Below are 21,754 nucleotides of genomic sequence, written 5' to 3'. Positions count from 1 at the left end.
CGTGAAGACAGCTCTCCTATGGCACTGCAACCATGTCCTGCCTAGCACTCTCACAGGTACAAGCTGGCGACTAGCTGCTACTTAGTGATTTCTTCTGTTGCTTAGTATACTGTTTCAGAAGACAGAAAGTAATTAAAGAGGATAGGGTAGAGGTCGCCTTAGGTATGGACAGAGTAAAACTCTTTGTAGACATAGGAACAAAAAAATGCAGGTTACATTTCATGGGAAAAAAAGCTTTCTGCTGTTGGAATGCAAAAATTAAATCTATTACACAGGCACGTGTACACACGGACACACAGGTACCCTTCTGTCCATCCACTAATGCTAGTCCCTCCTATACTGGCTGAGTATATACCTGAGAAACAACATTAGTGTTGAAATATTGCCCTTTAGAAAGCTTGAAAAATGGAAGGAGCAGGGAGAGAGGGTTGAGAGCGAGCATAAAGAAGCGGCAGTCTCTCCTTTCCAGCTTCCTTCGCATCCTCCACAGCTGAGAACAAGGCCATGCACCAGCGTGGACACAGCCTGCTCAGAACAAGACCAAAGGAATATCAGTTCACAGCTCTACAAAGCACACTAGTGTCAGTACAACTGGGTTTCAGATTTCAAACCTTGAATCTGAAGAAAGTTGTTGCATTTTCTATAAAGAGACTCCTGTACAAGTGCTATGGGACAGCTGCATTCATGTTCAACAACAACTCCAGCTAGACTACTTGCATCAGTGCTGGCTGCCTGTGGCTATTTGGTTTGATGGCAGAATCAAAAGGCGCTTTGACAACTTGCAGTTAACTTCTCCTCAAAACATACATTAGGCACATGAACAAAAAAAACAAGAGCTCAGAATAAATTAGCTTCTCAGCAGAAGAAAAGACACCTGGATTGCAGCATTTCACTGAGGTTCCAGAGAAGGCCGTACAGACACCTGCATGCTAGAAGGTAATTTTTTCAGTGGCTTGTCAGCAGACTGCTTGCCACTAGAAGGAGGAGACTGGACTCCGGGATCTATCTGGGAAGACTTGGACTTGCGACTAGATAGCAGAGAGTGTTTGTTGGGTGTGGCATCTTTTGGGACAAGTTTTTCTTTTGCAGTAATGCTGGCATTGGTTTGAGAGGCTGGTGGGACAACACCTTTCTCTGATTTGTCTTCCAGCACATTTTTACTGCCTGACTTGGAACTGCCACTCCCTGCCTTTTTTGAGAGCATCGTTGTCTTCCCCAGGTCTGCTGACCGTCGTGTCTCCTTCTGCCTTAAGGCTGATTTAAAGAAAGACAATCCTTTCTCTTCTGACTTACTGTCCCTCTTCAAACCAGAACGCACACCAACATTTGGAGACCGCAGGCTGGCCATAGAGGAACTCCGCACGTGCTTGCTGTCTACTGCCCTGCTGTCACTCCTAGAGTGGCTTATCCGTGGGGAGCTTGTTCTTGAACTGCTGGTAACACTTGTTTTATCCGACCCCAGACTTATCTTAGAGCCCTCCCTGCTGAGGCTTCGGTCTGAAGTCCGGCTCTTCCCAGCAGAAGAGCCCTTAGTCAATGAGCTTGATGGGGTTCTCTTGGCAGCTGTGGAGGATGGAGAACCACCCGACTTTTGCTTTTGTAGAGCTGATGGGAGAGCCACCTCAAGGGGCTTCGTGCTATGGTCCTTCCTAGCCTGAGTGGGAGCAGGAGACCCATGTCGCCCACTGGCCCTAGAGGAGTCCATCTTACTTCTAGACCGGGAAACTTTCTGGGAACTCTTTAGTGCAGGAGGAGAAGAGTGAGAGACTTTGGTCTCTTGGGTAGATAAGACTGTCCTTCCCTTCCTCAAACTTTTGTCTGGCTCAGAAATCCCCTTGGAGCTGTGAATCTTCTTAGGGGTGTCATCTGCCTTCTCTGCAGCCAGCCCTGTCCCACTGGGAGCTTTCACCTCCTTGACTGGAGAGCTATCCACAGAATCACTCTGATCAACAAAGGCGATTTGATTGTTGTTATCAAAAGGGTCCAAAGCAGGGTGATTCCTGTCTGGCTGCACAGAGCTTTTACCATATTCATCTGAAAGATCTGAGCTAGATGTCCTTACAACAGACTCTTCCCTGAATGCCCCTTCCATGACAGCCAAAGGAGCTCTGCGAGCCATCCTGTGCTCTCGCCGACTGCCATCACAGGGCTCCAAGTAGCTGCTAGAGAGATTCCTCAGGCTGCCAAAGCAAGAGGTGGAGACTTTATCATCAGCAGCCTCCCCAATCTTCTCCAGGGTGGAAGCAGAGGTATGTACAGGGGAATCTCCAGAGAAGCGTGATGGAGAGTTGGAGCGCAACTGCAGTTTTGCAGAGAGCGACCACGAGGGCCTGACACCGTTTTCACTCACTGCCAGTGGGCTGGTAACAGAAGATCTGGATGACAAGCTCTGACGCTGGACGCTTCTCACAAATGGCCGAGTTGAAAATCCTCCTGCAGAGAAAGAAAGCAGCATCCTCAGAATGAAAGCCAAGCCTGCAGTCGGTTTATCCCACCTATCCACAGATGCTGTTTCCCCAAGAGAGTCGGATGGCTCACCCACACCACATTGCCTATCTCTTCATGCCTGCTGCAGCTGCAGGCACAGCTTCTTGCATGAAAGCCGAATAAGGAATTCAACAACTGTTACTTGCTAGTGGTCACCCACAAGTAACTCTCTGAAGCCTGTAATTGAAAATCCAGATTTTCCTCTCATCCCTGAGCAGCAGGAGACCAAACACAGGTTTTGCACCTTGGAAATCCTTGAAACTAGCAATGAATACACCAACTACGATCATGCTCCCAGAAACAGATTTTTCTATATTAAAGAATATTTCCCATTCCAACCTGTAAAAGGCAAAGTAGCATTCCTACCTCTTCAGATAAAGCAATGTATTTGTATTTACAAATACAAAGTACAACAATAAGCATTTTAGAAATGTGATTACCATGGCTAGATCTGACAGTTATCATAACACTGGTGCAGGGACATCTCTGTACCTGCTTCAAAATGCTCAGACTGACCCATGAAGCTCCACATTTTCAGAAGTTATAAGGCACTATGTGAAGGAGCCAGGCAAAGCCAGGAACTGAACAGTTATTTGCACACACAAGTGAATTTGTGTATCTTCTCACCTCCCTGGGAGCCGTCTACAGCACGGCAGCAATTAGTACCTATGCTAAGCTGTAGCAATATGTCAGCCTCCTTGCACAGGTGCTTCAGTGAAACTCAGAAAAAACACAAGCACAAGAAGTTCTTGATTGAGAGGTTTCGTAGACAGTATTTCCTTTCTTCGAAAGGCTCCTGCCCTTCTCTTCTCCATTTTTCATACCAGAGAAAAGCTCACCTGTGCCAGAACCCATCTGCTCCTACTGACACACTGCCTGCCTCCCCCAGCTACTACAGTAACTGCCCCTCGTAATTACATATTTTGCAGCTATTTTTATAGGGATCTCATAACAGAAAGACTAGTGGCCTAGTATCCCCCACGCACCGCAGTGTTGATACACACCATCATCTTCACTCCTTTCCCCAGTCAGCTCTACCGATTCTGAGAGTGAAGCCAGAGATGTGCGCCGCGATGATGCTGCTGAAGCAATGCTGGGTTGCTTGCTACCAGGAAGACGGCTGACCCAGTGCTCACAGAGTGAGGAGCTTGTGGAGCCTGCAAGCAATCAGACACAAACATGAGGCCAGTAGCGTGCCGCTGCAGAACATGTGAAACCTTGGAAGGCCGCTGAGAGTCAGGTATGTACTGCACTGCACTGGCTTTGACAGACACGTGAGGTCTGGAGCTGGCCCACACAGCCACAGCATCCAAATATTGCTGAGAGAATCAGTCTTTACTCTTATGAAATAGTTGTGATCACAAGTGAAAGACAGAATTGCACTTGTCCCAGTACACTGTGAATCAAAAGAATCAGTAAAACAGCAGGCAGGCAGAGGGCACTCCTTGAGCTGCCACAAAAACACAGTGCAAACCCTCTCCTTTCCAAAGGCAAGTCACCAAGCCTGCATCTGTCCCCAGCTCACCCTGGATTCAACTGACACATTCAGCTGCCGGCTGCCTACCTGAGACCTACGGTACTGCTTGAGGGAATGAGCTAGTCATGTTTTTACGTCGTGGTTTTGACAAGGGCAGCTCTGACCAGCATTACCCACAGAGGTAGAGGGCAGTTCCCCCATCCTCACAGCCTCTTTGCCACAACTAGCCTTAACAGAAGAGGCGAGAGTTTCCCACAGCCTCTGATGCGCAGCAGCCTCAGACAAGTCTCGCTGAGTTCTGGGACAGAGTCAAGGCTTAAGCAGAGACGGGCACAAATTCTGCAGGACAAAAGATCCATGAAAGACAAACTACAGCCACTTCTTGACAATTCCAGCAGGGCTTACCTGCCACAGAGCTGTTAGCAGACCACGATGGGATTGCTGTGCGTCTCTGGTAGAAAAGAATATAAGCTGTCTGCTTGCAGACTTCATTTTCAGAAAGTTGCTGAACATCACTGTCATCAAAGCAGTACCACTGGCCATCAACTGAGTTTTTGCAATATGCTGAGAGAAAATACATTACTATTAGACTTTCCTCACTCCTACTACTCTCAGGTTTGCTGTATGATAACTTAAACTTTACTTAAACTCTTGCAGTCTGGCTTGCAAGATGGAGGCCTGAGGCCACCAGTATACAACAAAAGGATTTTCTCTGTCCAACCTTACTGCTCAGAACAGTACACCATTTGGGGTGGCTCCATTCACTTCACATTCTGTTACTTGTGGCAGCCTGCCTCCATCAGTGAATCTCCTTCTGACTGAGCCCACCCAACACAACACAGCTCAGAGATGTACATCAGAGGGCAAAACCCGACACACACATTTTCTGGGCTGCTGTGTGAAGTCATACAGATCCTAAGAACCACCGAGCAACTTGGTCTATCTCCGGCTGCTCTGGGAGCTGCTGGAGCAAGCAAAGAGGAGTTCACAAACTGTCTGTGCACACAGCCAATGTGCAAATACTTCCTATGTATAACAGCCTCTTGGAACTACAGAAGTTCTGCGTTGAGTGGCCAGGAGCATTTCTGAAACATGAAAAGCCAGTTACATTACTCTGAAGGAAAAAAAAAAACCACAGCAGAGAAAGAAACATACAGTAAGATATTTGGGGTCAACAAGCATTGTTCCATTCCTCAAAGTCATAAAAGTTACCCCTCCGGTATTACACAGCCAGCCCTTCTTAGTTGGGTTAGGTTCTTTCGTCAAGGAAGATGAAGTAGTTATGGATACTCAATAGAAAAATATAACCTTTTTTTTTCTGAAAGGATCCAACATACATAATATTGCAGGATACTTGCCGGTGTAGTGTCCCCCTTGCATGGTGCCATGATGATTGCAGACAGCATACAGGTCATAGATATAGTCCTCAGGATCCCTTCCGAGACCATAAGGTCTCCTCCAGGGTGACCAGTGAGATGGCAGACTCCAGCTGCTCTGACTGCGTTTAACAACATGCGGAGTCATGTCCAAGCCACTCAGGGGGAATTTAACCATGTTCTGAAGTTTCATCCTTCGGTCTCCTTCCTGTGTGAAGAGAGAATAGCGTGAGCTGCAGTGGCAGCAAGGCCACCATGCTTGGGGAAAACAAAAGCCCAGGAGAGGAATGCGTAGGGCAGAAGAGCTGCTTCTGAAGAGGTGGTCTAGCCAGGTCACTCCCTGTCTGAGCAGCAGTCCTTCAGCATCACTGCAGATATCCTTACCTGTCTAAACCTTTTAAGATGTATGATGAGGACATCAGGTAAGGTCCAGAGGCTCAGTGTGATGCTACCCTGCTGCAGCTGCTTGCAGTGTGGGCATCGCCATGCATCATCTGGGGCAAGCTACAAGGAAGAGGCATGTGTGGGTATTAGTTTTCAAATTCTGAGGCAGCTTTCACTACACCACTGTTCCTCTGCTGCCCCAGGCCAAGTGCAGACGCTGACGCCTGCACCCCATCTACCTCCAGCATTTATCAAGGTCATTGGAAATGCAGGGCTCCCAGTGGTGCTTTTCAAAATAGTGACAAGCAGAGACACGCGCTCCTCACGCAGGAGGCACTTCCCACTGCAAGACAGAACTCACCTAGTGCTGCTGTGCAGAGAAGCTATTTCCACCTTATAAACCCCAATCCCTTTGAAGTAAGGGAGAAGAAAAAACAAAGGCAAAAAGCAGGCAGGTTTGGCAGCCTGAGTAAAAGTATTCTCACAAGAAACCCAGCAGCAAAGAAAGAATCAGAACAGAAAGATGACAGGTGTCTTCATTCATCTCTTGACACCTCACTGCCCAAAACCCTCTTCCTCCCTATGTCCCAATGGCACAGACTTAGAAACTGCAGAGATTTTCATTGTCCACCAAGAAGAATGTGTCTTTTCAGAGATACAAACACAACACAAGTTTCCCTCCACAGCCCAGTGCTCAGAAAACTCAGAAGCCAGAGAGCTTTAAGCTGCCAAACAACTTTTCCCTCACCTCTGAAAGAAGCAACAAGAGAGGCTCTAAAATTATTAAAGCTCAATCATGGGTCCGCAGTCCGCCCCTAGGACCATCCCTTTTTACAGCAGATTAGAGACCTCTGGCAAAGAAATACAGATTGCTTACATGTTCCAGGCAGGGGCAAGATCAGACCCATCTCTAGTCTGCCCTGTGGCACACCATTGTTCCTGCCACTTCAGCCTTCTTGCACCACGAGCAGAGCTAGAGGAGGAGAGCAGCCATGCTTTTGGAGAACTGAGCTCAGTGGTCACTGCGCTGTCAATTGGAGGGGGTCCCACTCAGTCAGGGTTGTCTTGAGCCCACCCCAGCCCTGCTCAGGCTTAGAAACACACAACTGTTCCAAGACAGAGCAGTAAATTCCCATGAAGAAGCCACATTGTTTTAACCCTTTACAATGTATGCCAGACATTACCATTTCACAGGGAGGAAACTGCAGAACAGAGGAGTAAGTTCTCATATCAACGGGGGGGCGGGCAAAAAATCCAAAAGCAGTACCTCTCACAACTTTCTCCTCACTGCAGAGAAACTCTGTTAGCAGGACTCACGACTGTTAACTAGAGTTGTGCTACAAATTTATCCTCCTGTCTCAACAAATAGGTGTTTGTAGAAAACAGCTACTCTGCTGAGCATGGGAGTTCATGCAGCACGCGAACCAGCCAGATCTTTTGAGTCCTGGTTGCTATACAGCCTTCTCCCTACCTGTTCCTCTTTGGTGTACAGTTGGAAACACTGAGATAAAGTGCAGGTCTGAGGTTGATGATGAAGCTCTCTCTGCTGGCGGACACTTTCAGAGTCTGGAATATACTCCTCTTCTGTATTCACAAACAAGCTGCATCAGGGAGACAACACATTTACCAGCACATCCACCTGCTCCCCACACTGCCGAGGAGCCCTTCTGAAGTTACAATCAGCAGCTCTTGCCTGGATTTGTCCCATTACGTGTGAGCAAGAGCTGACTGGCAAGAGATCTGACCAGGGCAACACAACTGAACACAGGGGTAAACAGCTTCAGTGGGCACCCACTCCAGTTTATCCCAGACAGAAAAAGCTGCTCACTGCCCACAAACTTTCTCACATGAATATGATTCGTGGGGGGAAGAGCCACAGGCCAGACTCCTGCTCCATAATGCAAAACCTCAGCTGCAGAGAAAAGGACTCCAACTCAGAGCAAATCTAGGGCACCCAGCCCCAGGCTGTCCCTGCGGACAAGGGCCAGGGCACGGGGTGGAGTTTCTTAGGGGTCTCATGTTTGCTGAAGGGTGCACAATTCACACAAGCAAGCTCCCAAGCATTGTTCTCAAGGTGAACATGCTTTAAGGTTTTCTACTTCATACTTACTAATCTTTAGTTTCTTTGTCCCATTCTACCACTAATTTCACATGAGCAGTTCCCCCCTGTCCACATGACTTCAATGCCCTGGAGAGAGGAGCAGACAGAAGTTAGACCACCTTTCAATCTGAACCCTATGTTATCTTTTACATGCATATAACTTCTCTCCACTGGCCCTTCATCCTTCCTCCACTCCCACATAGCTCAAGTTTGCAAAGGAGTAAAAGGAATTCATACAGCAAAGAACATGGCAAAGATGGCAAACTGAGTTTACCTAAGTACATTAACTCTGTAAGTAAACGTACACTTATTTACAGAACAGGCATCTACAAAAAATTCTAAACAGTCATTAAACAAAAAGTTAAAAAAAGGGGGGGAGTAATACTTTCATTGTGTTCTCCATTTCTGAGGACAGACTCCAGATGGCACGACACACAACTGATCAATCCTCACACAGCTTCTTGAGGACACTCAGTCATTTCCCTGCCCCTCAGGCCTATGAAGTCTGTTCCACACATCCACACCAATACTGTCCCTTTCTGCATGGCTAGACACTGAGTTCCCAGCTGACAAACCTCTCTCCACTCCTCGGAATAAGGACCAACTCACCTTTCCACTGCTGGATGGCAGAGAGGTCGCTCCTCCTGAGGTAGCAAGTATGTTATGCCTACAACACTGACCACTCGCAAACTGAATGGGCAAACCTGCAACAAAGAGAGTAGAAGCCATGTCAATGGCTCAAACCCAACTTACCTATGCACAAACCTGCTCTCAGCACCAGCTGACACATACTTTATCCTAGAAGGTGTATTTTTATTACATGAGAAAGCAAATGCACGAGGCCTCAAAGCTGCTTGGCATAGGCATATAACAGAAGGGTGAGGTACAGCAACTGAGGCTTTGTACCCAATAACTCCTCCAGAGAAGACTCCTCTTCACCCCTCTGCTCTCAGATGGGGTTCTCATCAGAAACACACAGTCACTAAGGACATGTTTCAGCTTTTCTTTTAGGCAAAGGCCACCAACCAGTGGATTTCCAGTGCAGGTAGCAGCACTAACCTCTCAAGTATTTTTTTTGAGGGCAAGGAAGGAAGTCAAGCATGCAATTTCTTCAACTTATCAGTCTAATCTTACCTGCACCTTTCAGCAAGTAACAGACAAAAGCACCAAAGGGGTGGAATACCAGATTTGGACACTATTGCACAAAGAAATATTGGGAAGCCATCAGTTCAGCGTGTGCAGCATGATTATCGCTCAAAGTAACTGGCTTCCCCTTTAGTTCACGTCGCACAGTGTTGAAGGTCTCAAAACAGAGGAACCATTTGCCTCACCTGCATGCAGGCTGTAGGCCGCAGGAAATACTGCATCTTCTCCAGAATTTCCTTCTGCAGAATATCCCAAGCAATTGTTTTTTCCAAATGCAACACAAAGGGCAAGCCAAACCTACAGGAAGAAGTAGCATTTGAGGGAGCAATTAAAAGATTATTCTGTTCAGCAGTGGGATCCTCAAACTCTGACAGTGCCACTCTCCTCCTCACTCAGCACCTATGGAGCTCAGCATGCTTTGGAGGAAGCTCCCCAGAAATTAGGCATTTAAAAACTTGTCCCCAGAGGAGAGGGGCTTAACTTCGAGGAAACACTGTTTCAGCTGCCCATGCAAAGGGTCCTTTTTAATGGGCTGCAGCCCTGCTCTGTGCTCAAGTAGTTTGCTTCAGGCTGCAATGCTTTGCAACCTGGCTGGGATGACTTTTTGTGAAACAAACTTCAGCGCCTGAGATAGTTCTCAGTCCAGGGTTGGCGGAAGCCATTGCGATGTTTGTTTCTCACTTCCCCCCACTGTTTGCACTCCAATTAAAAATTTCCACACATCACAGGATCTGGTCAGACTTGCTTGCTGCTCTCTGAAACCAGACAGCTCTACAGAGGGATGTACATCCTTCCAACTGGTCTGCATTGACCACTTTCCAGTAACACTGGACTATTTGAAGTTCACCAAAATTAGGAATATTTTGCTGCATTCATTAATGTTTTTTGATCAACATGCTCTTTAGCACCTAATGCAAGCTAGGAATGCAAGCTGTTGCTCCTTCACCTTGTGTTTTCACTACACTGTGAGTAAAACCCAGATCAATTAAGGAAGCAGCCAGAAGAGTAACTCTAACTGTGAAGCTGCCAGTCACCTTTTGCTCTGCTGTCCAGTGCACGCTCTGTTACACACCAGCAAGACAATCTTGTCGTTCGCTGCTGGTTTAGTAGAGGACTGTTCCAGTTTTCCAGACTTCACTGTTCCTTGAGAGTACGGTATTGTTCGGGAGTGCTCAGTGCCACATTTCAAGTTATTCAGGTTATTGTTCACATGTATTCCTGAAAAATTAGAGAAAGGAAACATTTCGTTACGTCACTTGCCTTTAGTACCCTGATGCTCCCCTGAAGAAACTCTCCTTCAGCTGCAGAGGAGCAGGTCAGCATGGAATCAAGACCATTTTTATCACTTGTATGAAGGCTTCAAAGAGCATTTACTTTTCATAGTGACTTTCTTTACAGAAAAAAAATTATATGCAAGTGTTCACCTAACTGATTTTTCACAGCAATTTGTACAAGCACTTATAGCTTCCTCTGCGTGCAAGAAAAGCTGAAGTGACAGAAGCTCTACTTGTTACTTCCAATAATAAAATTTGCCTTTGATTACACTCCGTCTACCCAGGATGCAATTATTCCCTTTCACTGAGAGGGAGATGCAGAGAAGCTGAGGCTCCTGAGCTTTGAAAGAGCAAGTGTTTGTTCATTCCTGAGACTGTTTATTCATCACTGGCAATCTGATTTTAAATAACACCATTTCAGTGGCTTCGTCTGGTCCCTAGCAGGTCTTTAAATTAAGCCTCACAACAGATTTCACATTAAGCCAGCCTGGCCTGCAGAATCAGCCCTGGGAAGAGGAAGAAAGGACTGTATATTGCTTCTTGATAACCTCCCAGCTGACAACACCATTAAGTCTGCTGGAACGAGCCTGGACAAAGCCAGAGTTGAAATCAATACACCAGAACACCAACTGCTTGTGGGACTTTTATTCTCAAGTATATCCTTTTCCAAAACAAGCCTGCCTCACCCAGTCACCTGAGGTGGGCATTAAGCAGAGTTATCGACTTACCTCTCTGACTGAGGATACCCTCGGGCCTAAATATCTCTGGGGTCTCAAAGGCAAAAATGCAGTCGCTTTCATGAATGGTGTCCAGGTCATCAGTATCACAGAAGGAACGATGAAATCCATCATAGTACATCTCCGTCAGCACGATCTAGAGTCAGCAGAAGCAAACCAGAACCCATTAAACCACCCATGTCTGGTCCAGCTGAGCTGATCCATCTCTCAACTGGGATTCTCCTGCTAAGGGATGGTATTCCTCAAAACATCCTGGCATCAGCCACAAGCAAGGAACAAGGAAAAGGACTGCCATAAAAGAGAAGCTGGGGTAAAGGCAGCACATGGAGAGGCTCTGGTGGGATCCTACAGCTTTCCTGAAGCTCTTCCTACAGAGGAATGCCCAGTGGTTCCCTCACTGCCAGCACGCACAAATCACTGTGTGATCAGGCAGGTCTGCACACCCCACCGATGGCTATCCCAACGTCACTAGGTTTGCAAAAGCCAATGCACAGGGAAAAACATGATTCAAGTTGCCACTACCCTGCTTCCCCCATTCAGTCATGGGCAACAAATTTCAATTCCTACATATGCAACATGGGATGAAAGCCTCCGCACTCCCTCCTGCCGAAGGTAGGGCACATGGGTGACGAGACCAGCCCGTTACCTGCTCCGTGGGTATCTTGGTCTCTGAGGAGACAGCCTCCCGCAGCCTGGCCACCGTTCCAGAGATGGGCACTGCCACCCCGATCCGCATGCAGTGAGAGCACTTCCCCTGGTACACCACGGTGATGTAAAGCGGCCTGCGGAGAGTGCGGGAGGCACTGCTGGGGCTGGGCTGAGCACCTCTTGGCAGTACCCTGAACAGAGTCAGCCCAACCGGGGTGCACCCAGGCTGCTCATAAGCTACAGGGCCCTCCTGGCAGTTGGATCCACCTCACACAGGAGTTATGCTCAGCCAGGAGAGTAAGTTTGATTTGCAAAGACTCCTTTCTTACTACATGGACTGGTGTTACTTGCTCCCGTAAGCAGAACATCCTCTCAAAAAAGCCCCACAAAGTTAAAAATAAACTCTCTATGACAAGGCGATCATGATTTTCCAACAAGGATCCTGTAATGCTGCTTAGGACACTTCGAGGCAGCCCCTTAAAGCACTCAGAGAGAGCTGCTGCTGGATACAGCTCCTCCAGGCTGCCTCCCAACATTCAGTCCTGCCTCCACCAGCAGCCAGAGCACTACCTCGGGAAGAGAAGAGTGGGGCAGCTAGCCTAGCAGGGACCCCTCCCTGGAAAGCCCACTCAGACTCCACTTGGTGGTGAAGCAGGGACTTCTGAACCAAATGTGACATAGTCATATTTAACATGTCCTTTCATTACTTTCTTCCATTGCTTCTTGAACCCATACAAGTTTTCTGCATCCAAAACATGATGTGAAGGAGTTGCTTATTTATACAACAGGTAGTTTTGCTGTGCATCTGTATCTTCACTCTGGAAGTGTGCGGATTTTTTTTCCCCCCTCCCTGGAGCTTTTTTCTCTTTGTCAACAGCTGTCTTTCAAAAAAGCAAAACATTTTACAGAAAAGCTTTTAACTTCACTTTTTGAAATTGGAGTGATCAGCAAGACTGTTCTAAAGAAAGTTAAAAAAAAGTGTTTCATCCTTTTCCCCTTTTTAATTTTAAAATGCTATAAATTAAGTCAAAAGCAAAATATTTTGGTTACCTGAATCAAAGCTATTTTTTTCCCCAAAAAAATGAATTCTATAGTAAGTTAAGGGTGGGGGCGGAGGGCCATTCTGAAACAGGCAAAAGGTTCAGCTTTCCAATTTACCTGCAAAGCAAAAATTTAAGCCCCATATGGTCTCATAGATCTTTTTTTAAGACTTACCGGAGAGATTTTGCTGACATGTCTCTTCCTTCTGTAGCAAAGTAAACAACACTATACGCATGGGCAACAGCCAACGTTAAGTTCAGGACAGTTACATACCGTGTATGAGGCAAAGGAATCGGTAGAGAGATGCAGAGAAAAGGGTCAAAGGTGTTACTCTGCTTCTGGCAATGAGGGCACGTCAGAGAGGACCTAGTACAAATATCAATAATAGGACAGAGTTATACCTCATTTCATCAGCTCCTGATTTCTAGATCCTTTTAAAGCAATTAGTCTCGAAGTTCATTACAGGGCATGCCAGGAAAAGACTTCAGTCACTGAATTTGGCTTTAATAAACATCACTGCAAAATTAATAATTCACCACCAGCAGCTTCAACATGGAAGGTCTGGAAGGGTTTTGTCTTTGAAAAGAGGGGAAGTGATGGGAAAGAGATGGCAACAGTCAGCACTGCAGGTGTACAGATGTCTTACTCCGAAGGGAAAAGCTCCAGACAATACATCTCTCCCATTCAGAATTAACCTGCACCTTACACTGGCTTTGTGTCTTATACCAGGCTTAAAGTTTCTCCTTTGCAAAGAAAGCCTTGGCAAATATTGGTAAGAAAGGCGCCAGCAATTAAAGTTCTTATAGCAGTACAGACACAAGCCATTGAGGAGCACTGGAAATTAGGCTGTTTTCTTGTATTAACTCTGAAATCAGAAAGCTCGCTTTCCAGGAAGTATAGGAAACTCATGGGAAAGCCCTGAAGGGACAGTGAAAGATTCAGCTCAGAATTCCCGAGTGCCAGATAACAGGAACTCTGCAAGATGCCTCGGATCCATAACTCTCCAGCAGCCTCCAGGCACCTCCAGCTCTTGCCACAGGCTCTTGCCTCTGAACAGCCAGGGTAAGGCTCACAGGACTGAGCAGTCCCAAATCTTTGATCCACTAAGCACTGATTTGCTTTCAGAATGCATTAGGGCAGGTGAAGAAGCAGTACATACTGCAGATTTTCACAGAATATACCAAATTCGAAGTAGCAAAATTCTCTCTCTCCTCTGGAGCAAGATCTTCGTTCAGATTTCATTCATCAGGAATTAATAAACAGCTGTTAATACAACCACACCAGCCTCAACTGTACTGGGAGCTAGCATCAGGGTAGAATTATACTGAGGTCACCAATACATGCAATAATGCCTCAAAATTTACCAAATATCATACCTGTACTGGGCTTGAAAGAGTTCCTGCACAAAAGTACTACTGATTGGAAAGGCTGGTCCCTCGAACAGCACATCATCCTCCAGCGGTGGCTAAAAGAGAAGAATAAATCCCAGAAGCACAGCCAGACGTGGACGTGCACCATGCCAGATGGCTCCAGCACTCCTAGGCGAATTTGTGCCCTCCTTGCCCAAAACCACCAGAAAAATGTCACAAGATTTTTAAATAACAAGTGCGCTCTGCTCACATGGGTGGTTATGCAGGAACGTGAGGTAGCAAGGGCAGCCCAAGCAAAGGCAGGGGTCTCACATCGATGATGTGTCTGGCAGCCCCTCCCCTGTAAGGACCCCCAGCTCTTGCAAGGCGGTATATGACATTCACAGATGACTGTATGGGGGAGCACTTGCCAGTGAAACGGCTAGTTGCGTTCACAGGGCCAGAAACAAACAGTATTTTAACCCAAGCTTTTGTTCCATCCAAACTATTGGAATTGAGTAGTGAACAGGGAGATCTAATTCAAAATGAAGGACTGCACGCAAAGTTACAGGTACTCTCCTATGTTGGCTCCCACCAAAATCTCTTACCTTGAGTGGAGGCATGCCACTGTAATTCACTACATTGTTTAGATCTTCATGGACTCTGTCTAGAAGCCAAAGCAGGAACTCCTGCGCATCATGCTGGGCATTCCCACGGTACTGCATAGCGTTCTTGGACACAATGTTCTGCAGAGAGACAGAGATGGCGTACAGCAAAAGCCCAAGAGTTGAGCTCTTCCCTTTACCAAGCCCTCGCCATCAGACAGGCAGAGCTGACAGTGCACCCAAAACCAGGGACGGCCAACAGCTCTGGATGGGGTACTGCCTCCCCACACCACCTGGGGACAGGCCGGGACGGACCATCGCGTGCTGGACCCTGCGCACACCTGGAGTTAAAGCAGCAGCTGATGCCTTGCTGGGCAGAGAGACTGTCACCTGCTCTCAGAATAGACACGGGGCTGTGGAGGAACTGCATCATCCTTGAAACAGAAATGTTTATAGCAAACCCGGGGTTCAACTCAGATGAGATGAACACCAAAACAATCAGTCTAGAGTACTTTCACACAAGCCAAGAGCAAGGCAAGCTCACTTCAATGTACTGACAATGACAGGCAGTATTTCCCATGCTAACACAGAGCCGAGGCCATTTTCAATCATACCTGTCCATGCACCACAGGGTCTGAAACTGTTCAGCTTGCAAAACCTTCTATTTGTTTAAGCTGAAGCAAAACAAGTATCTAGTCTCCTAATGTCCACTCACTCCGTTTAGCTTGTTCCTGCTTTGGCGAGGTAACAGATCTCCCAAAACTTAGATGCAGATGCTCAATGCTAATATAGGTGTACAACCCCAGGAATCAGCCAAGATCAGTACATCAAAACTGCAGACGCTTCTACAAACTGATCATCCCAATAATCTGCAGGCAGAGCAAACTTACTTTCCATCAGACTTCCTCTTAAGCACATAAGCAGTACAGTCACCACATAATTTTCTCCACCAGGTATCAACTATTCACTACACACAACTCGCTCATCCTAAGTACCACCTTCTATTGCCACTACCCGAAACAGAAAACTTGCCTAGTACGGATGACTGAGCAGGAGGAAAGGCGCAGTTTACACTGGCATTACAATTACACACAGTTACGAACCACCGTCCCAGCCACGGAGATGCGGCTTTCCCTCTCGCTGGGGCGAGCACAAGGAACTGAAGTGACGCAGCATGACCGATGCCAGAGCAGTGCAGCACGGACCGGTGCTGCTGGACCCGCAAACTTGAAACAAGGGAGGACTCGGGCAGCCACAGGTGCGATACGCACAACTGCCACCACTTTGGATACATGCTGAGAGCCTGGGGAATGCATCTGATTTACTCTTGAATTTCCAGAAAAGCTGCCTCGGAAGGACACCAGCACACCCAAGCGATTTGCTCAAACCTGTTTTTCTTCCGGACACAAACGGCAAGGGCTTGAAGTTCACCAGCAACTGAAATCTGCTCTTCGCAGATTTATCCTTGCCCTGCAGCTTTTTCACCTTTTGTACGTTGAAGTTCACACTGAGCTCTCCAGCTGGGTCACATATGCCCCTTCCTCAGGATGATGTCTTCTCCTCCTCCTCGAAAAGCCAACAGGAGCCCACAGCAGGGTTTAGAAGGGCATCTCCCTCACCAACAACCAACACCAGAGCACACTTTCTCTGCTCCAGCTCTCCAATCCCACTCTTGCCTCTACAATCACACCCAAATGGCCAGCCAGCACTAGCTGCTGCGTGCCAGGGGACACGGCACCGACTTGGAGGACAGAAGCCAGGCACCAGCTTCTGCACTCAGCATCGCTGGCATGAGTACTCCCTGGAGTAACGTGCCATGTTGGGCTGATCTCAGCAGCTGAGCCATGGTTCCTTCCCAAGCAGTAGATGCCACTGCTGCCATAGAAAAGCCAGCAAGTTCTGCTTCTCCATGGAGGCACAAGGCTGCAGCCAGGAGAGCCAGCCTGCTCCTCCTGCTGCTCTTGAAACAGCCGGGACGTTCATCTAACACACAGACACAGGTCAGACACCCCCATGCTCCCTCTCCACCAATTCTAACCACAGAGTCAATACCCAGCTTTTCTTTGTAAGAAACAGGCTCATAGCAAAGCTCACATCAGTTGCACAGCTATTCCCCAACCTCCCTGTGCTGCACACTACCGGGAAAAGCAATCCTGTTTGGGATGTGCCATGTTAGCAGCGCTGTACCTACATCCATTGGTACACCCACGGAGAGACAGAAAGTGCCTACAGGGGACTCAAGCTTGTTGGAGCAGGGTCCCCATGAACGGGCAGCGGCACCAGCACAGACCAGGAACCACGCGGAAGGCTGCGGCAGAGCAGCTGCCCCGGGGAGCGCCAAGAGGGGCCAGGCAGGCGGCACGCAGGGTACCAGAGCTCCTCCATTCCTCTAATCAGCCTTTGGAACAGATTTGAGAAATGAGGTTGGGCTGCTCGCTTTATCCCTCTAGAAAATGGGGTCACCAGAAGCAGTGGGGGTGATGAAAAAGACAGGAGAGGACTGATAAACATATATTCTCTATCCTCTATAATCTATCTGCCTACCTCAAGGCAGTAATATAAGGGAAAACAGAAATAATCTGCTCTCGTTACATATATGCAGGCCCTTCTGACAACAGATTTACTGCCCTTGTCTGCACAGCAACCAGCACCCTCCCCCTTCAAATACACAGTTTTAAACAAGGGAGCGGTGCACAGGGAATGCTCACCTCTGCACCACACAGGTGTGAGCGCAGCACACCCCTGCTCAGTGCTCAACCTAACGGGAGCTTGGGACACTGCTGCAAGCCAATTTACTGGGTAGAAAAATCTGAAGTAGTCTGTAAGGACTCAAAGACGGAAGGAAATCAAACAGCCTTCTCCGGTCCTCGTTCCCATTAAGCAAAACAAGATCCACTGGCAGGAACAAGTGACAAAACACAATCCAAAAAATGATCTTAACCCTCTTCGGGTATCAGCCTGATACCTCTTACCCTACTTCAGCAGAAAGCCTAGTGAACTATTCATGTTGCACCAAATTATGAAATGTATCACTAAGTGTGAAAATACAGCCATCATGCTTGCAGATCCTGGTCTGATACCTAAACACTCGACATTCACCCAGGAGATATCAGGACAAGATGGGAACGACACGGAGAAACCTAAACCCACCGCCCCCGAGTCGCACCTAGAGACACAACCTTGTTGTTCCCTAGTGAACTATTCATGTTGCACCAAATTATGAAATGTATCACTAAGTGTGAAAATACAGCCATCATGCTTGCAGATCCTGGTCTGATACCTAAACACTCGACATTCACCCAGGAGATATCAGGACAAGATGGGAACGACACGGAGAAACCTAAACCCACCGCCCCCGAGTCGCACCTAGAGACACAACCTTGTTGTTCCACCAGCTGACACTGGCTAGCCTAGACCACGGATGCTTTCATAGCCAGATCTCTCCTTCACACCACTAAACATCCTTCAGCTGAATGCTGCAGCACAGGGTCCCACTCCCACTGACTTTATTACAATTCCCAGTCTTACACTTCTCCCGTTAGATTTACTGAACACTAGTTTCTTGATCAGAGCATCACACATTCTTTTATTTTTAAGGGAGCTCCAGGCTGACCCACCTCAGGGCACTCACAAGGCAGCCCCTCGCTGTTGGATACCAGCAGGTCTCGAGGGGCACTGCTCCACAGACCCAGGCCCTGCCTGCAGCAGGGGTGAAGGAGCCCCATGACACCGTGACTTGAGTCCGTGGTCCCAGCTAACAGTCAGTCGCTGCTGACAGGACTTAGTGGGTCATCTAGATTAGGAAAAATTAATATTCCAAAATACCCAAACCATCCACAGCAAGGAGAGAAGGCTGATATTCATGGCAGCTGTGTTTAGCTGAAACCACTTGTAGGGAAGAATTTAAGACATACACGTAGAGACTTCCTTTGCAAACATTATCTTTGTTCAAAAAAATTACACACTGAAAATTAAATTTAGCCCTTGAATTACTGTGTCACATTCCAAACTGAAAATCAGTCACCAAAGTGTGAAGCAGAGATTTTAGTCCAGTTTCAAGTGGTTATCTCACTACATATTTTCTCTACAACTGCTATCCATGCCTCCACAGGAATACATTTGCCTTTTAATGGCCTTATTCATCCCTCCCATTCCCTCCTGCACCCAGCTCAGCACACCAAGATGACGACATCCAGTACCACCACGGAGGCAGGAGGGCTCCAAAGGCAGTGCAGGTCGCAGCAAGACCAAGCTCATTCTTTTCCACAGTGAGCTGACCGAAGAGTGCCAAGAGAAAGAGAGGTGCTGAAACACACACGCCCACCCCCGCAGCAGCGTATGGTCTTCGCCGCACTAAGATATAAAAAGGTATGATATCATCAGGCCAGCATTAACGCTTTTCAGTTGGCAAGCTAAGAGCCAGCTGCCTTATCTGGTCTAGTTTGCTTTAGTGAAGTTGGCCAACAGGTGCTACCACTGCACTTTAAGTCCTAGTCTAGACAGAGTTGAAGATAAAAGGGTCTTTAGTATTGCTAGGAGGAATTGCATCTGGTATTTCAAGTAAAAAAGAGGGCATGGGGAGGTTCTGTACAGAAACAGACATAAGTAAGAATTTCAGGAATCCAGGGTAGTATTTCTTATCACCTCTCTCTCAGCATCACCAGCATGTCACTCCAGCCTAGACCCTCGCTGGCTTTTACTGACATGCGTTCCTGGTGATGTGTTGTCCCATCACGAGCTGCACAAGCCCCTAACACCCCACAGCAGGGCGAACCCCAGGGATTCGCAACAACCATGTGCCTTGGGCCGTATCTGTGTCATTCCTCATCTCAGAAGCATCTCCTTGATTGCTGTTCTGGTTTCCTCGACACTCGCAGCCCGAGTGGACCAAGGATAAAGAGCTGCCTGTGGAGACAGATCACAAGATGTTGGAAGTGATTCAGGAAGCACTACAAAATATCAGATGCAATTCCCTCACAAGAGGCCCCGCTACAAAAACACTCCAGCAATAGCAGTGTGTTCCCAGCGTTACTCATGCTTCCTGCCATCACTGCTACAAGTGGGTTTGTCATTACTTAAACCTCTGCGTCTGCTGCTCTGTGAAATGTTACGTGCCTTCCTCCCAATACGTTCTAAGATGCTGGGGCAGCAAAGCAATCCAAGACAGGTGAGGTGTAACGGAGGAGCAACAGACATGCAGTGCAGAACAGTCAGTACTAATGAATACAATTAAATCCAAGCGAGGGATAAAGGTGCTGACTCAAATAAACAATTTAACAATTTGAGAAAAATACCAGGAACTCCTGAAGCACAGCCCTCCCACACTCAACGAGATGGCGCGGCAACCAAATACAGCCTAACAGGCTTCCCTGTCTCCAAAGGCAGCCCTCCCGCTCAGGCTGAGGGCAGCGGGCTGTAGGAACAAGTGGTGGGGTCCCTACAGCCCTGTGCAATAGACGGGGGACCGCAACCTCCTGGCAAGCCAGACCGGCAATTCCTGAACAGCTCCAATAACATTTGATGGGCAGGAAGACAAAGCGAGCAAGTATCTCATCATTAAGGTCCACCCTGAACCTCTTTGTATTTGCTTTCCGAGACTCCCCTTCCAGCCCGTTGGCTGCAAAGCTGCCGCCCCGGGGCAGCGGCTGTCCTGCCCTTGCTGTGGAGAAGGCCCTGGTCCCTCTCAGCGCAGCGCCGAGGTAGTCCAATGCCATCTGCAACGGTGACATCCAGGTGACATCTGCGCAGCTCAGGCAAGGACCTCGGCTCAGATGAGGCCACAATAGCAACATCCCCTCCCCAAGACACCTGCTCAGTCACCCAGGCTGCAGAAGGATTACCTTACACAAGGACAGGAATAAGTCAAAACGTAACCTCAAACTTTCTCTCCTCTTTCGCTCATCAAGAGAAGACAAGACCTTGTTTTGTTGGCCCTGCTTACGCTGAACCCACTGCAGTAAGGCAATGGCAATTGCAACTAGCTGCAGATAGAGTTAAGAAGCTATTAGTTTAAAAAACACATAAAAACACATAAAAACACCACATTTACCAACCCCCCATAGCCTTTAATCCCCTGGCCCTAATCTGAATCTCTTGTATGTATAGGTGGTGCATCTGAACAGACTCCATCCATCACTGGAGGGTATTAAGAACAGATCAGGGACGATTCTGGTGCAGCTGTTTCAGATGTGAGACACCAGGAGCAGTCTCCAAAGCTCCCTCCCCAATGCCCTTCTAGGACTGCACAGCCCTGCACCTCCAGCCCCTTTCCTCAGCTCAGCCCCCAAGAGTTTGGCAGAAGGAATGAGACCTTCCCTTCCCCCAAATGTACGAGCACCAGCACGCACAGGGTCCGAATGGAAGTGGCACCATCAGCACCATCAGAATAGATAAGAGGGGGCAAAAAAATCATGATTTCATATTGATCACATACACTTATCTAACCCCCTAATGCAAGCACCCTGTAACCAAACAAGTCCCTGTCCATCTATAAAGGAGATTTATGGCAAAGACGCATTATCATTTTTATCAGCCCACTGATCGTTTAATAATCATTCATCTATTGCCCTAAACAGATGCAATAAATAAATCCAAACATAGCTGAACTACTGGCCTCTCCTTTGCTTTTGTTACTGTGCCAGATCACAAAGACAACTAAAGGAAAAATGTCAGTCTGCTATTTTCCAGTATGTCTCTGGTAGGAAGCAGCTGTGGAAAGGTTTTTGTACACGAACAGATGAAGTCAGCTCGTTAGAGACCTGACACAATGACACACGTGAGCAGGAAAGAAAGGCTATTCTTTGTCTTTCATTGGACATCACCAAGTTATGCTCAACCAGGTTTGGGGTTTTTTTGTCTTTTTTAAATCCACAGTTATAGTTCTGTCTTTGGGCAACTTCTACAGCAGACATCTCATGAAGAGTGTTATCTAAATTACCCCCGTCGCTCACACACAGGAACAGCAATTTCCCCTCTCTGAAGTAAGATGTTCTTTTCTGGGAAAAGCAATACCTGGGAAACAGTGTGGTTCAGACTTTCTGTTCTTCCCCAAGGCCGGGGACAAAGCCAAGGCCAGCAGCAACCCTTCGCCCAGCTGAAAGTGCCAGCAGGGACCACTGCTCTCTTTCCT

The 21,754-nt window shown here is 47.6% G+C and overlaps 1 protein-coding gene across 1 annotated transcript; it reads right to left on the bottom strand.

Annotated features, from left to right (window-relative positions):
* Window positions 1–889: 889 nt before the first annotated feature.
* On the bottom strand, window positions 890–14,763 carry USP31 (ubiquitin specific peptidase 31). The gene is made up of 15 exons (XM_009704595.1): window positions 14,629–14,763; window positions 14,048–14,136; window positions 12,945–13,037; window positions 11,629–11,764; window positions 10,974–11,118; window positions 10,006–10,189; window positions 9,157–9,268; window positions 8,435–8,529; window positions 7,835–7,912; window positions 7,196–7,325; window positions 5,725–5,844; window positions 5,323–5,548; window positions 4,370–4,528; window positions 3,492–3,644; window positions 890–2,433 (listed from the first exon to the last, which is right to left on the bottom strand). Exons 1-15 carry the CDS (start codon window positions 14,743–14,745, stop codon window positions 890–892), a joined length of 3,381 nt encoding a protein of 1,126 aa, XP_009702897.1. The 5' UTR covers window positions 14,746–14,763.
* Window positions 14,764–21,754: the final 6,991 nt, after the last annotated feature.

The sequence above is a fragment of the Cariama cristata genome, unplaced genomic scaffold, assembly GCF_000690535.1.
Source record: "Cariama cristata isolate BGI_N322 unplaced genomic scaffold, ASM69053v1 scaffold38107, whole genome shotgun sequence".
NCBI classification, from domain to species: Eukaryota; Metazoa; Chordata; class Aves; order Cariamiformes; family Cariamidae; genus Cariama; species Cariama cristata.
The sequence above is the reverse complement of the archived record's forward strand: the minus strand, read 5'-3'. Positions and strand labels throughout refer to the sequence as shown.

Bases quoted from the DNA above. Each gene is read 5' to 3' on its own strand.
- USP31 (XM_009704595.1), bottom strand. From the start codon at position 14,745: ATGCAGTACCGTGGGAATGCCCAGCATGATGCGCAGGAGTTCCTGCTT. The intron at 11,119-11,628 runs GTAACGGGCTGG...TGCTGACTCTAG, and splicing joins CCAAGATACCCACGGAGCAG to ATCGTGCTGACGGAGATGTA. The intron at 7,326-7,834 runs GTAAGTATGAAG...TCCCTGATGCAG, and splicing joins GACAAAGAAACTAAAGATTA to CTTGTTTGTGAATACAGAAG.